Source organism: Rhinolophus sinicus, chromosome 5, assembly GCF_057876585.1.
Source record: "Rhinolophus sinicus isolate RSI-liver-muscle chromosome 5, RSI-T2T, whole genome shotgun sequence".
Taxonomy (NCBI): domain Eukaryota; kingdom Metazoa; phylum Chordata; class Mammalia; order Chiroptera; family Rhinolophidae; genus Rhinolophus; species Rhinolophus sinicus.
The window spans coordinates 34,585,675-34,602,673 of record NC_142505.1 but is presented as its reverse complement, the minus strand read 5'-3'; the positions used below and the strand labels follow the sequence as shown (position 1 = coordinate 34,602,673).

General features: G+C 44.4%; 1 protein-coding gene across 4 annotated transcripts in view; it reads right to left on the bottom strand.

The window, feature by feature from the left end:
- The window catches only part of EPHB1 (EPH receptor B1), a 418,394-nt gene that overhangs the window by 54,470 nt on the left and 346,925 nt on the right, over positions 1-16,999 (bottom strand). For 3 of the 4 annotated variants that reach the window (XM_019748047.3, XM_074312877.2, XM_019748067.3), the window contains 2 exons: positions 13,670-13,792; positions 1,564-1,811 (listed from right to left, as the gene is read on the bottom strand). In XM_019748047.3, the coding sequence (XP_019603606.1) occupies positions 1,564-1,811; positions 13,670-13,792 (371 nt within the window). The remainder of the gene's footprint in view (positions 1-1,563; positions 1,812-13,669; positions 13,793-16,999) is intronic. The other variant, XM_019748058.3, reaches the window with a different exon arrangement.

Below are 16,999 nucleotides of genomic sequence, written 5' to 3'. Positions count from 1 at the left end.
TGCTTGCTAGAAGCTTTGGACGCTAAGGTCCTCAGGGGCAGGACCCTGGGTAGAATATTGCAGTCTCTGAGATGGATATAATAGGACCTCCCATCCCTTATGTGTAAGAAGATATCGGGTTGTGGTCCTTCATTAAAATATGGGCCTTGTTTCCTCTCCAAAATATGGGGGCCCATCATTATGATTGAAGTGATGCTGTATGACTTCTGAGGCCAGGTTACAAAACAGACACAGCTTCTGCCTTCTCCTCCGGGATGCTTATTTTTGGAACCCAGCTTGCTGTGAGGAAGCTCAGGCAGGCCACGTGGACAGATGCCAGCTGACACCGAGGATGCACCACAAGACAACTGAGTGATGAGCCTTTGGATGATTCCAGGCCTCAGTTCTGAGCTGCCCCAGCTGACACCCCATGAAACAGAGCTATCGTTGCCAAGCCCTGCCCAAATTGCAGATTCATGAGCAAAATAACTCACTGTTGTGCTAAGCCACTAAAGTCTTGGTGTGATTTGCTACATAGCATTAGAGCAATGTCTGTTTTATCTCTATAGGCACAGCACCCAGCACAGGGTGTAACCAGAGCAGTCACCCCATGAATGTTTCAACGACTGACTGTACAAATGATCCTTTGATCTGCAGCTACAGCTACTGTTTGATAGCTTTGGTGACACGCAGAGTCTGCTGCTTGCTATTACCCTGAAGTCCATGCTCAGAAGACCTTGCCCTGTTGTTTGGTGCTGCTCCCTGTACCCTTTGCTCTCAGGCTCCCCTGAAATCCCCGGCTGAGGTTTCTGTCCAAGGCAGGCCTTGCTCCCCGGCCTCTGCTCGGTCAGCTTCCCCTCCCTAGATATCAGCATCATGGCCATTCTCACTCACCCCTTCTCTGAGTAGCTCTGTGATAACCCATAGAAATGAAAAGGGCTCTAATTTGGCTCCATTTGGGCACACTAACAATGACCTTTTACAGATGCCCCAGCTACAGGCCTTCAGATACCCCCACCTGTACTGCAGGTTGAGTGGGAATCACATTCTTCATCAACCCCAGAAAAGACTTGTGGGTGCTGGTGTTCCAGTCTTCCCCTTTCCTGCCCAGAAGCACCTTCTCAGAAGGCAGGTGGCCAGGCTCAGAAAAGGACAACTTGTTTTTATCTCTGAACTGCAAATGATGAGAGCTGGCTGGGAGGGGAGGGCAGCTGTACTGGGGAAAAGGCAGAGATGGCCACTGGCATTCTGCATGAATCATACAGCAACTGAAAGTCTCTTCAATCTCTGTGATTCATACAGATGCCAATGGCCATTCTTTGTCCCCTTCTATTCATTCTCACTCATCCAACAAGCATTTATCAAGGCCCTACACCATGACATCCTCCTATCGAGGGGTCCACAAGCTCCTCATTCTTTTCTTTTAGCAACAAATGTTAACCTTGTGAACACCTCCGATACCCTCCCACATTTCATCGGGTGATTCCTGAATGGCAGGTTATCCTCACGCAGACACTTCTCCCCAGCCACCGTTCCCAGCATCCACCAGTGTTAACATCATCCATGCCCCTGAGCTTCTCTTACCCTTAGGAAGGAATCCAAGGCGCCATTCTCCATGAACTCTGTGATGATCATGACTGGCCGACTCTTGGTGACCACGCCCTCCAGGCGAATGATGTTGGGATGATCGAACTGACCCATGATGCTCGCTTCACTCAGAAAGTCCCGACGCTGCTTCTCCGAGTAGCCAGCCTTCAGCGTCTTGATGGCCACATAGATTTCCCTCTTGCCCGGAAGTTTCAAACGCCCCTTGTATACCTCTCCAAACTCTCCTGCAACAAGAATGCAATTATTACCTGTTTCCTTCTCAGCCTGTGGAACCACAAGGGGAGGTAGCTTATCAAGAACAATGGTGCTCAAGGTGGAATTGTGATTAAAGTGGCAGCAATGGAAATAGTGTTTTCTCATTGTAACTATGATGTCTGGGCTCTAATCAGTTCATGGAAAACAAAGAAGGAATGCTAAAATATGTTCCGTACCTTGGATCTTAGAAACAGTTTGGGTAACTAAAGTGCAATTTCAGAATATATATGAGTTTATTTTTCCCCACATTTGGCTTTTCATTTGTGTCCCAGTTGACTAATTGAAATGAAAGGGTCAGGTTCACTTTGGTAGAGTCATAATTCATTTTTAGCAGAGCTTAGTGTAAGAATGTCCAGGGGCTGGGAAATAGGTTCAGGTTTTTAATCCTCCGAATGAGATGAATAGCGTTTATGTTCCTACATTGTCCTGAAAATGTTTATGTCTGTTGGGTCCCCCAGAAAGCAGACACTGAGAAGTCAGGAAGGGAAGTTAGCAGACACTGTGCAGGCTAAAAGGGGGACGGAGCAGGATTGGCCAGAGTCCCAGATCACCACACAGACCTGACGTTAGGAAAAGAAAGGAGGAAGTTAGGAATGGACAAGAAGAGCCCCAGATTGTAATGCAGACCTGGCTGATGCAGACTTGACAGTCTCATCTAATCTAGTGGGAGCTCCAGGGTACAGAGCACCTACTCCAGAAAGTTCCAGGTCCTCGCATCCCACTGTGTTCAGTCACTGGCTGGACTGTCAGGAAGAGCTAAAGCAGATCCTGAAGGCACTGCAGCTGGAGGCTGGCAGCTGCCTAAATTCCTGGCAGCTGAACAGCACGTGGCTTTCCCCAGCAAACACAAGCTCAAGACCTCCATGGGTGCCACAGCATTTAAACATTTTTGTAGTAAAATCACCAGGAGTAAAAACAATCTGGTGACACTATTTCATAACTGCATATAAAAAAAGCTGTCGAATCTGTTAAATGTACTTTCAAAGTTATTTTATGATTTAACTTGGTTTTCTAACTTCCAGTTAAAAAACGTGAAGCAGTTTCACGTGAAGCAGTTTAGTATCTACTTGTAAGTGCATCACTGAAATGTGTGTCAAAGGCCTGACAGGAGAAACATGGCTCTCTGCTGGGAAAACTGTCTTTTTTTACTTTCAGCTTCTGGAAGAAAATGACAGAGCACACTGTGAGCAATCAGACAAATTACTGGCCACATTACAAATGCCAGTTAACATCTCCGCTGTGATTCAGTTGGGAGTTCCTTTTGTTTTCTGCTACCAAAAAGATTCCGAAGAAAGCTGCATAAAGGGTTTTTCCTGCAAAAATGCTCCAGAGTCAGTGGAACTTGCTAGAATCTAGGGCTAGAATAAAGGTTGGCTTAAGCACCAGTAGGAAGATTTCAACATGGACCTTACAGTACTAAGATATATATCATGTGTACCACTGGTCTTGACATTTATTCACGTGCTGCTTTGGTGAACTGCTCGAAGTCAGGGTGCCCCACTGTAGTGCCTGGTACGTGGTAGGCACATCAATAAAAATTGGGGTATCATATTTATTATTATTGGTTTGGCTTTGGCTTTGCACATTCTTGGGTTCTAAAGTGCTGGAGGCTCTATCCATGCTCTACCCAAAAGAAATAGAAGTATCAGTATTTACGTTTTTATAAAAGACTGTTTACTGTAGTATCTTCTACAGCCAAACCCGGTGGTACAACCATAACCCGGGGAATGGTTGGAAAAGGCACGGCCATGCAGCAGAATGCCATGAGCTCTTGAAAACTAACAGATGAGTGATATGTACTGACTTCAAAAGATGTCTGTATTATAGTGTTAAGCAAAGGAGAAAAGAAGAGCAAATTATAGAATGTGATATGTAGTATGTGCCCGTGGGGGGGGGGGGGGTGTGTATGTATGTAAAGAAAAAGTATAAGTATGATGAAAATTCACATCAAATTTATTTTAACTTCAGATTATTTTTTAAAAATGGGTTATACTAGAAGGGTGGGAATAGGAGTGGGGAAGTACAGATTAGTAAAATTAATTTAGTTACTTTTATGTTGTTTGAATGGTTATAATAAGCATTACTTTTGTAGTTCAAATGAATAAAATATAAAGAAAAGTACTGAGCAACAATGACCTGTCACATATGTGAGTATGTATATGTAAATGTGTATGTGAACAGCATATATACAGACATATATATATATATATATATATATATATATATATATATATATATATATATATATATTCCATCCCTCTGACACCTTGACCTAGTAGGTATTCAATAACTATGAGCTGAATGAATACAAATTGTATATTTGGCAAGTATACTAATTGAAGAATATTGGTATTTCTTCCTTGTTATAATAATGAGTTCTTTTTTCTTTTAGCAAAAAAACCACAGTTGAAAGTTGAGGGGAAAGGTATGCTAATATTTCTTCTTGGAGGAAACATTACACCAATATTTACTGACAACCTACTATGTGCCAAGCATTGTGCTAGGCTCTTTGCATATCTTATATCAATAATCCTCACAATACCTTCATGAGATGAGTATTATTATGTCCATTTTACTAACAAGGAAACTGAGGCACAAAGAAAGCATGCCCCAAACCCCAGAGCTGTGAGTCAGAGCCAGGGCTGCTGTCCATACCCACTCCTTTTCCTGCCATACTGCCTCTCAGTAGGTCTGCTCGGTAAGCAGTGCCACAGAGAACAGACCTGTGTGGATATGAAGTCACCATCCAGGGACCACTGTACCCCAAATGCGCAGGTCCTAACAGTTTATATGCAATTACTGTCACAGCAACTCAGTATCCAGGGAACAGAAAACACAACAGAGCTATCTCATAGACAAATGTCACATTCATCGAAAGTCCCTGTCTAGCTGGTCCAGTAGGATCAGAATATTTAGGAATCAGAGTATTTATCAATTTCTGTACATCAGTGTGAGAAGTTTGGAAAAGCGCTCCAGGTGAATCTGATGTTACCCACAACACACACATAAATACCCGCAGGTGAAGACTTTCATTCTACAACAGTGCTTCCCACAGTTGGCTACCCACTGCAACCATCTGGGGAGCTTTCCAAAGGAAAGGGGCCCGGGTCCCACCTCCAGTGATTCCAATTAGTTAGTCTGGGTGCAGCCTGGGCAGGGACATATTTAAAAGCTGCCCACAGGATCAGCTACCTAATTTGTAGGGCGAAATAAGAAACAGGATTCCTTGTTCAAAAATTACCAAGAACTTCAAGACGGTGACAGCTGAGCATTCAACCAAGTGTGGGCTCTTCTGAGCATAGGGTCCAATGTGACTGTACTGGTCACAGGCCATCAAGCCAGTTCTTGCTGCCCAGGTGGTTCTTAAGTGCAGCCAAGGTTGAGAACCACGAATCTAAGCCACTCAAGGATCTTTCACGGGGCTCAGTGAACTGCCAAAGGCCCTGCAATTTTCTCTACCCCCTTGAATTCTTTTGAAAGCAGTGCTTGCATATGGGCCACCTCTCAACGCACTGAGCCCAATGAAGAGGGTGGGTTTTATAGACGTGAGTGGAGAAAAAGAAGAAAAGAAGGAAGAAAACAACAAAAATGTGGCTTTGGAAAGTTCTATCCACATAAAACGGTGTGGCTCACATGATTTTCCTAACTGACAAATATTATTTCATTGTTTAATCGTTGTGGCTGATTGGTCTTCAAGTGTAGTGCGTCTAATACTTTAGCTTTAAATTGCATCCTGTGTGGGGGTATCATCATGCAGTTTTTTAAAATTGTAAAATAAAAATATGCTCTCCTGAGAGGAATTTTCGGGCAGTGAAACTACTCTGTACAATGTAATGGTGGATACATGCCATTATTCATTTGTCCAAACCCATAGAATGTACACCACCAAGAGTGAGCCCCTTATGTAAACTATGGACGCAGGTGATTATGACGTATCAGTGCAGGTTCATCAACTGTAGCAAATGTTCCCTCTGGCGAGGGATGTTGATAATGGGGGAGGTTGTGCCTGGGTATACGGGAAATCTCTGTATCTTCCCATCAATTTTGCTGGGAACCTGCAACTGCTCTTAAAAAAGAAATAAATAAAGTCTTTAAAAAGATGCTCTCCTTGGGTAGGAAGAGATGGGCTTTGTAGTCAGTCACGGCAGTAGCGCCGTGTTACTGCTCTCAGAAATCTGCTCTGCAGTCACTGGAAAGCAGTGGCTTAAATGATGGTGAGTCTGTAAAAATAGCTCCTTTCCTGCTTGGCAAAGAAACAACTTCATGTTCTCCAAGCCCAGAGGTTTTCAAAGCACCAACCGCAAATGAAGTCACTTAATCCACAGTCTTCACTCAGAGGCTATGCTCCACCCTGTAATTAAGTGCCCCCGAGTGCAGTTGGGGAAAACTCTGGCCAGGAGTAGAGGAAGACGTTCACGTCTCTGCCAAGCCCACCACCCAACTTTGGGCACATTACTTCTCCAGTCTCGGCTTTCTCAGCTCTGTACAATAAGAAATCAATGATGGACTGGTGGCCCTTCCTAACAGGGTGTGGAGTTTGTGAGACAGCACTTTTTGCAAACTAAACTGTTGGAGACACACGTGGGTAGGGAGTAGGGGAGGGTACTGAAAGAGAAAAGGGAGGAAAGTAGGTTTTGGCAGCCTCGTGGGACCTGATGGAAGTTGATCTAAGGCACAGCAGGGCTTTCTGCCAGGGAGAGTGGGGACGTCCTGCTCATGTATCTGGGCTTGGAGGTTGTCCCCAGGGAAGCCTATGGTGCTAAACTCTGGGGACTCTGGCCCTCTCGTGTCTCCCTAGCCTCATAGGGAGTGGGTGGGGGTCAATAGGGATATTGTCGTGATTTAGTAACAAACAGAAAATCAAGACCTTCTAGTGCTTACAACCTAAGAAACTGCCGTCACGTATGATCTTTGATCTCAGGTTCTTGTACTATTCTCAGGAAACTATTTTTGCTTTATTGACACCTTTCCTATAATTAGGGCCAGGACTTGAGGTCTGTGGTGCTTAGATTTGCCACGTGAACTGTAAAGAGCTTCCTTTTACAGGAGCTCTCCATCGCGACCATACATTTTTCATATTTTCAATAAAAATTCATAATACCTAAAAAATATTTCCAACCAATCAAGCATTGACATTATATTTCAAACAGATGTTTATAAGAATGACGGGGTAGTGGGTGTGCTTCATTCTTTCTGTGCCGATCCTTTACTGACAGGAATTGCAGCTAGCCTAATTTTGGTCTAGCTTGACTTTGATTGGCATGCGTCTTTGCAGCTGACCTTGGAGGCTCTCTTACAGCAAAACCTCCCCATGGCTAGGACCCAGCTCTAGCTGCAGGACAGTTTGATGGCCAGTGGCACTCAGCAGGGGTTCTTAAACTGTGGCTTCTGCCCAGCAGCAGCAGCAGCCCCTGGGACCTTGTTAGAAAAATGCAGGTTCTCGAGCCCCACTCAGACCTCCTGGATCAGAAGCTCAGTGGGTGAGGTTGTGTGACTTGGGTTGTCACATGCCTCCAGGTGATTCTGATGCCTGGCTCAAGTCTGAGAACAACTGCCCTCAAGGCTATGAGCTGAGGGTCATTTAGCCAGTTCCTGTGATTGTCCTCCCAGGCAGCGGCTGAAATGATTGCCTGCAAGTTTCAGCTCCTTGCCAGTTCCCCTGCCCTACCTTCCTTAGCAAAATGAGGAAGAGAGAAAAAATGGTGCAGCAGCATTAAATGCCTCAACTATTAAGTATAAAGTCAGGAGGAAAGAATTTTCAATTTTTGAAAATGAAACATCCAACCTGCCAGCAGGTATTTCAGGCAGTGGCTATTGGCTGTGTGCAGCAGGAATCTACACACACTTACACTCTTTTTTTTTTTTAGCAGCATTTTGAAGTCACAAACTGCCTTGGGGGGAAAAAGGAAAGCAGTGCTTCTAGTTACTAATTCAAGCTTCCACCAGAAAAGGGACTTTTAAAGAATAAATTGAAACTAGGTTTTAAAGTATGATTTCCAGCAAGTTTTATCACAGGAGCCTGTGCAAGGCAAGTAAGTAGGTTATGGCTGAAGCAGCGATAGTAAAACCAGACCCTGCCCCCAGAGCAGACATTACTAACTGATCACTACCACATTCCTCCTTTTCAGCAGGGGCCCCCTGGCCCCCATTACCAGGCCGCGGGAGTTGGCAGATGAGATGGAACAGCCACACTGTCCATAATACCTAACACCTAGATGGTGACAGCAAACTCTTTTTTATCTTCTAGCTTTTAGTAGTCATTAGGCAACGTCATATCTATATATCACTTATTATTTTCCTAACATAAGCAAACGCATAGAATTAAAAATGCTAAATACCTGGGTCCTCATTTTTGTCCTTCTTAAGGCAGATAACTGATCATATTAGTAGAAGAGGAAGACTAGCTCATGGTACCAGGGGACTCTAGGACGAACATACTGTCCCCAGGGAACGTGAGACAGCCTTTGAAGCACACCAGATACTAAATTCTAGGACAGGGTCCTTATTCCAAGCGAAGAGGCTTGGGCACACCAAACTACTGGATAGAATTTATCACCAGAAGCAATGTCCTGGTGTACTTAGCTGCTCTTTTCCAGAACAATAACCAAAGTGGCAGATAGTATGGGGGTTACATTCACCAGAACCAGATCAGCCATGCCTGGGTTTCAATTCTCATGCTATCATTAACTCAACTGGCAGCACGACCTTCAGCAAGCGATCCTCTAAACGTTGATTTCCTCACTAGTTTACACACACATCCAATGAGTGTTCAATGCATGCCAATTATATTAATTATAAGTACTGAAGACACCTATTTGCTTTCCTCTTCTAGAAACTTCCTGCTGTCACTGTTACCCAATAGGAGGCTATCCTCATGCTACCCACCCTCACTCTAGGAATGAGTCCTGGAAAGTCAGGCTGGCAGGTGGCCTTTCTACCAAATTATCCTCAAAAAAACCCATCCTCCCCTTCAAAGAGGGAAGGCATGGGCCTGGCTGGTCCCATTCCCATTCATACACATCACAAATTCCCTCTCCCAACTCTCTGTACCCAGCCTTCTCACTTCAAGCCTCCTTCTTGCTTATAGTAAGCCATCTGTGGAAATGCTGAATCAGCAGCTGCTGGAGTCAGATGAAGTTGTGTTTATTAACTGAAATACAATTGGCATGTCTTCCCCTAGATGATAGCTTCTCGTGACACCTCTACCTACATTTTCATGCGCTTGACAATCACACTCAGGGCTGCTGCATAGTTATACAGGGTACACACTGCATAATCCAGGAGAGCCATTCATGCCATAGGGGCCCAATCATACATGGCAGCCCTGGTTGAGCTCTGGGCAAGTCTACTGATCAAACAGATCAGAATTATCCAATGCATTGGAATTGACCTATGCCATGATTGTTATTAGTCAGACTCATGGTTACAAAGAGATGATATTCTCCAAAGACACCAGATAGTCTGCTGCCCTCTCTAAAGATACTCCAATTATTTTCACTATCTTCAGAGAGAAGAGGAAGGGTTGGCCTCCGTTCACTCCACTGGGTCACTTTCAGAGCACTCGTGATCTCTCTCCGCCTCTCCCCATTCTCCCAAGCTCAACCCAGTTCTCATTCTTGTTATGTTTTCCCCAAGGATCTACTTTCATTCAATTATATGCAACTAATATTTAACTGAGCATCTGAGGGCTACACACTAGGCTAGGCAGAGGACAAAAAAGGACACTCACGTCCTCTTTCCCCCGTACAACTGTGAGCTGATGATGAAACATGGGCATTAAACAAATAATAACAGAATTATCAATGAATAATGATAGTTCAGACTTCTTGATGGGATCACACTTGGCTCATAGTTATTTTTTTATTCCTTTGTTCAACATCTTCCACAATTGTAGAAGAAACTGAGGCAGTTGATGCCATTCATCTGCCTCATAGTTTCTAGCTTTTACTCTATTGGCTTTTGCTCACCTGCATAACCACTGCTACTCACACTCTGGGACCTGGGTAGCTTTCCTCTCCCTTTAAGATGTTTAATCTTGTGCCCCTCGTTTCTGGCCATGGAATTTCTCCACGCCATGTCTCCCCATCAACTCCAGTCACCAAGCCCACTAGTTGTTCCATTCACCATGTTTGGATGCAATCTGGTTTCGATCAGTTTAGTTACTTCAGTGAAGCCTTTCTTACCACCTTGGATCCCAGCATCTGCCCCCACAAAGCCTCTCTACATTTCTAGGTAAAGCCCCACCATGGGTCTGCATGCTTCAGAAGTCATAGCCACCCTTCCCCAGTCCCCCCTCCTAGTCCACTCCAAACACAGCATCTATCAGTTTTGTCTCCCACCTCATTTCTATCACCTACCCTGCTCAGAAACCTACAGGGATTCACCATTTTCTATTGATAAAATCTATCCCTCCGCCTCTGGATCTCTGGAAATCAACTTGATTCTGCAGCCTTAATAATCGATACTTACCCTCAGAAAAATCCCTCCCCAGCAGCCTTCTCTCCTCCTCGTTCTCAGTATGTGCTGCACAGAGTGTCAGCCCACGCAAAGCCTCTCCATCCTCAGGGGCCTCGCAGGTCCCTCTTCCAGGGGTCCTCCTCTGACACCAAGCCTCTCCTTTTCCCACCTCCAAGCATGTGTTGTCCAAGCACCTCATCTTAGCTCTCAATCACCTACCTTCCTCTTGTGGATTGGCACTGTGTGTCTATGTTAAACAATAACCCATGCAGGACAAGATTGCTGGCATGGAGTGTATTTTCCAGCATCCAGTACAATCGCAGGCACAGAATCAATGTTTAATGAATGAGGATTGTGAGCTTTGAACTTAATCCCTCCTGCAACAAACACGACCCTCTCCTCTGGCCCTATACTCAGCAGGCATAGGCCGATTCCTCTGCAACGTCTTTGAAATAACCTTACACAGTCTGGAAATGTGTGGGTAAGTGTTCAATTACCAGCTCTCCCAAACACAAAGAAATAAGGAAACACTTGTAACATTTACCAGTTCCCATGGTATAAATACGCCTACCATAGCTGATGTCAAGTTACCAATATGATGTCACCGAACATAGGATGGAAAGATATGCACACAATTGGCTCTTGAGAGGTAGTGTAAGCTGGCTGCAGCACACCACTGCTGGAAGGTCATATTACTCTTTCTCCTTAAATCATTACATCTTCCTCTTCTGTCTTATTAGCTCATGAGTTTCACAAAAACTTACTTTTTCTGCTAGTTTTCATCCTGGAAAGCTCAGGCCAAAGGTTATCTCCCTTGGGAAGTCTTCCTGACCATCCCCTCCTCTCCACCCAGATGCTGAGCACCGCTCTATGTTGGCCCAACACACCTGTGTGGTGGATGGTGTAAAATAAGGAACACGTTATTGGCCTGTTTGCCACTAAGACTATCAGACCTGGTCGTGGAAGAGTGGTTTGTTCATCTCTGGAATGCCACGTCTAGCATACAGGAAGTGTTCAGAAAAACTTGATGAAGAAACAAGTGAAGGAAGCACAGAGGACTTCTGATTCTTCTTGCCATGTTTTGTGACGATTGTGCTCAGTTTTTGCTCCCTGCTCTCAATCTGCCAGGTGGCAGGTGGTTAAGAGAAATATCGTCAGTTACACTGTATAAATCTTACCTTACAAAATTATTTGTGTTAACTTGACCTTCACACCAGCTCTTTTACCATGAAGTGAAGTCAGTCTCAGTGAGGTAGGGTGTGGGAGAAGAGTGGGGACAGAGGAGAACAAGAACTGGAGAATGGAGAAAGATTGATTCCAGCCAAGAATCTCTTCTGTAAAAGGGGCATCGAGTTACACATAGTGAATCACTATCCACAGGCATTAGCTCTGGGAGTTCTTAATCTCAAGGAGATGGGTAGTCAGCAGCAACCAGGCAGAGGTCTTTATCTCAAGCTGCTGGGCATCTTATGAATTGCTCAATGCATCCATCCTTTCCCAGTACCATGTGAGCCACAGAGAGGACTGGGCTTCTCTGAGTAGAATGCACAAACATCAGCAAAAGCTACACAAAAATAGAAGGATGGCGCAGGGCCATTGACTGTCCTTTTATAGGCACCCAGCAGTCGGTGAGCTCACCCCAATTGTAACTGCCTGGCAGGATCATAAGTGAGAAGGCTCGTTCCTCCTTCCCTTGCAAAGGTGGGAGGGCGCTTATGTGTGTTCTCTGGAATGAAATGCAGGCCAGGACCCATCACTCTAAGCACATGACATAAATAATAACATTAAAATCACTAACACCATTACCACATGACATAACAACAATTAATAATGTGGGGAAACAGGGCGCAGGACTGAAAGCTCGCCTTCCCAAGTTTACTGGAGAAATCTGAGCCCCTGAGAGTAATCCAATCTATCTGGTATTCAGCCTTCCAAGGCAAGATCCTTAAATATGTCAGCATCTAAGGAAGAAAAAATTATCTGCACAGAAGTAAAAGTCGTGGTTCAGTAACATATTTAATGAAAGTCAATGGGAAATATGTAGAGACTCATGTGGATCAGATCACGGCCAGCTGGCTAGAACTCCTGAGGGGCCAGTGGGAGGAGAGTGGTGTGTCCTGACAGCGAGCATCCCAGCACCCACTGCAGTGATGCCATGAGGTTGAGCTCTTTAAGAGGGAAACCAGAGCATGAAAATGGTGGCCTAATGGGTCAAGCTTTCAAATGTGACTTCCAATTTCACAGATGGCTTTTTGACCCCTCAGTGCATTAAGAGAGGGAGTGAATGGAAGAACGGTGACTTTCCCCCTAAAGATAATATATGAAGTGGCTGTCTGTAAGACTTTGACTAAATATATTTTATTGAGTTAAAATATTATTGGAAGAGACAACTCCATGACTCTCCGAATATATGAATAAAACATTTCTAGACTCAGGAGCTACAAAGACTGCAGCTTATGAGTGAAGAGAGCTTAAACAATGGCTAAAAGAATTAAAGAAGAAGAAAAGACAAAGAATGTTTTAAAAGAATGTAAAAGTAGAAAAGAGGACACGAAACAAATGCATCTTTTAAGAGGATCCAAAAGATGCAGAGAGAAGGCAGTAAAGAGATTACTTACAAAGTAATAATATTTGGGGATATTTTACTCATCTACATTAATAAGCCTGGGTCCATTGCCAAATTGACTCAACTACTGATCCATCAGAGAAAAATGAAAATTCTAGATCAGCCTTTCGGTAGGATTTCCTGAGAGTTAGGAAGTTAGAGTTAGAAGAGTTAGTCAGGCAGTCAGTTCTCTGCTGGGCTGAATTTCTACTCCAATGCAGTAAGATGGATGAGAGCACACACGTTTCTTGGGAGTGAAATTTGTCTTGTGTTACTATCCATATCATAGATCTTTTGTAGAAAATATGGTTATGGGTGGGTTTTCTTCTGGAAACAATGGTTCTCCTTCAGTTCACCATGATCTGCCTCCAAATACATGTATGTAGGAAAAGGGTAACTAAAAGTATGGGGGGAAATCTTGGCCCAAAGCCATGGAGATGTCAGTGAGTGGGAGACTAAGGCAAGCTTCTAAAAATTTATATTTCTTTTCAAGTCTTCTCAACTGGTTCCCTATATCTTTTTCCTTATCTGAATTTGGTGGTCCATTTCCAGAGCTATTTCTGAATCTTTTAAAACCACAGCTGACTTCTCTGCAACACCAAACATGGCCACCATGATCAAGGTCCCCAAAAGATCCCTAGATGCACATTATAGATGTTTTGGTCTCATCTTCTAGGGAGAAAGATGGCAGAGAACACCTAGAATGGTGGGAAGAAGATGTTCGGACACCAAGAGAACAGAAATGAGGGGAGGGGAGAGCCATACCTGCTCCGATGACCTCTTCGATTTTCACAAAAGATACATCAATCTCCTTGGCAAACTCCCGGACAGCTTCATTGGGGTCCTCATAAGTGAAGGGGTCAATGTAGATCTTCATCCCTGGGGAGCCTTATTGGAGGAGATAAGCAGGGTTAACATCCCAAAGAGGATATGGTGGCGATCAAGCATAGGTTGCTGTCCCCAGCAGTAAGGGTTTGACTGGAGGAATCTCTCCTGTACAACAGGCTGCCTCTCCGTGCCTTGCTAGGCCTCCCATCTCCCTTCCCTCTGGGCCACGCTCGCCTGGTCCTCTGTCCTCTACTTCTCCTCCATATTCTCTTCTGTATTTGAGCTCTTGATGAAATGTGGAGCAGATTACTTATAAGTGACAGATCGGGACCAGTTCCCACACTGGGCACTCACAGAAGGCACAGAAGCTGATTGATGCCAACCAAATGCATTAGCGGAAAAGTGGTGGTAAAATGGTAGGGTAGATATCAATATTTATCAACTTGACAACTTTCCTGAGTAGAGGCCACTGTTAAGGTTATTACTGACGGTTGTGTCCAGGGCTGGAAGAGGGATGAGGATGGATTTAGAAGGGAAAAAAAAAAAAGAATTTGCTATTAGAAAAACCTCAAGATGGAAATACCAAGACAGTATACCAGTAGAGAGAATGTGAAGAGAAAAACACAGAAAATACTGACAGAGAAAAGAGCAAAGTCTATGTAGAAAAATGAGGTGGAATGAAAGAAAAATGGTAATTGAATCCCCATGACTTCAGACACACTGAAGTATGAAAAACGAATAAAATGGTGAATGTGAAATACATAAAGGAATATAGACTTTGTCACTGATGTTTACAGTAGCAAGATAAATAGGTGTGCAAGGGGACAAAACAGAGAATTGTCATTGCAGAAAAAATAGATTCAAAAAGTGGAGGACAGGGGACCAAAAAGGAAATGGAACCCAGGAAACAAATGGATTCATTCACAATGTAATTTTTCAACATGTTAGATGTGTTACTAGGCAAAGCATAGAAATTGTTTTCATGGTGGTGGTGTGGTGGGGAGGTAGGCGTCGAAAGCTAAACAACACAGTCTAGCATCCCGTCCTTGAGAAGGGGCGTCATTTTCCTTGCCCACTGCTGCTGTCTGGTTCATGGAAGAACCAGATTAGCAGGGCAGGCAGGTCTGGAGAAACATAAGTGCTGTGTGCCCGCAGCTGGGGACAAAGGCTGAGACTGGACCTCAGCTTCCCTGAGCTCCGCCCTCTCAGCACTGCACCCTCAATCCAGCTTATCCTTGGATGATGCCCAGCCCTGCACACATGGTCTAGTGTTGACATTTTTCATCCAAAAAACTTCAGGTGGCTCTACAGCTCTCCTAGATTAATTTTGGCTTGGTCACCAATTCAGGCAAGGACTGACAGTGCCAGAGTACAATCCAAAGGGAGAAAGAAAATACAGCAAAGAATTGAAAGGGATGTTTCTCTAAAGCCAAAGAGAGCCAGGTGCCCTGCCCAGAGGAACTGCCTTTTCTGGAATATGGGTTATCCCCAGTCATTAAATATAATCACACCTAGCATGCTAGACAGCCTGCTTTAGGGTGGGCAACACCATCCTAGAATGCACCTTGGAAAGCTGGGGATGATATCACTGATTTTGGAATCTACTGAGTGAAATGTAGACACAACAAATAGAATGTTCTAATCCTGGGGGGTGGAAGGTGAGGGTGGGAGGAGAGAGAGAGAGAGAGAGAGAGAGAGAGAGAGAGAGAGAGAGAGAGAGAGAGAGAGAGAGAGAAATTGATTCTACTTTAATAACAGTGGATAAAGGGGGAAAATAGAGAGGGGCTTTCGTCTCTTTCTCATTGGAGAACAAGTGAAGAGCAAGGAGGATTGAAAACAGGCTGAAAGTGTCTAACAAAGCCAGATCAGCCACCTCAGAAGCAAACCTTGAGACAAGGTTTTGAAAGCAAATGGCTTATCTGGGAGGTGATCCCAAGAAGTCCCTGTAGGTGAGTGGGGAAGTAAGATGGGAAAAGGAAGGCAGCCTATGAAAGGGTGCTCTCAAGCCACTTGCCGCCATGGGTAACTGAAGCAGGCTAAAGCCCCCCTGGGGCAGCTCTGAGAGCCAAGGTAAGCCACCAAAAGCTTCAGAGTTGGCCCACCCTAGCAGGGAGGGAGCTGTGTATTACCACACGATTCCCACCAGTCGTTGAGTGGGGGCCACACAGTCTGCTGCACAGGTGGGCAGGAAGCTCCATGGCCAGAGAGAGCATTTATGTAAATTGGGTAAAGGTAGGTCAAGTATATGGTAATGAGGGAAACTAGATTTGGGATGGTGAGCGTGTCATAGGGTATATAGATATGAAATTATAATGCTTGACACCTGAAATTTATATGATGTTACTAACGAATGTTACCTAAATAAATTAAGAAAAAAATGCAGATGCTACAGGTAAAAGTTGGCCAGTGTGCACTCGAGGGGCGAGGGTGAGAGATGAGGCAACAACACACCCATTTGAAATGCAAAAGAGACAGCAGTCAGTGTCAACAACCTGTGACTTTTCCCAAAGTCTGTGCTGAGATGAGAGGAGGTTGAGAGCCCAGAGGTGAAATCAGAACCTCAAAGCCTCAGAGGAGCCCAGCACAATGCAGCAAGTCCACACGCATCTCTTAACAATTTGCTCCTCTGCCAGTGGAGGCAAGAACACCTCCCTCCCAGGCTGGTGGTAATATTAAAGAACATATTGCGAATGACATACCTAGTACAGTGCCTGATGTACAGAGAGGGCTCACAAATTCATATACTCATGATAACTGTTAGTAAATTGTTCTAGGAAGTGTTTGAAGGGGTAAGGAGGGGAAGCGAGGTGGGGTGGGCAGTGGGGGATGTCAGCCGCTTAGGGTTACATCAGTTACTTTAAAAATAACTACACTGTTATTTTAGATCCAGGGCTTTTAAACGATGTATGCTAAATTGTCCTACAGGATCTCTTTCGTGGAAACTAATTAAACAATCTAGAATGTGCTTTAATGAATGGTTTGCAAGTAACGACATATATCAGGATGAATGAGAAAGGATTCTGAGTTAATGAGGTTTACAGATATTGGCCCCCATCAGTTAGGGGAAGCAGCTCTTCCCAGAAGGGAATGGCTCATCTCATGATACTGCCAGGATTCTTTTAGGCTAGTAATGGGCAACTAAATGCGCCTAAATGGGAGAAAGTTCATACTGTAATGACAGGTGCAGTTTACTCACGAAGAAAGGTTTGCTACCTTGCTGGCTTGTAGAATTATGGAGTGTGTGTCTGTGTGTGTGTGTGTATGTGT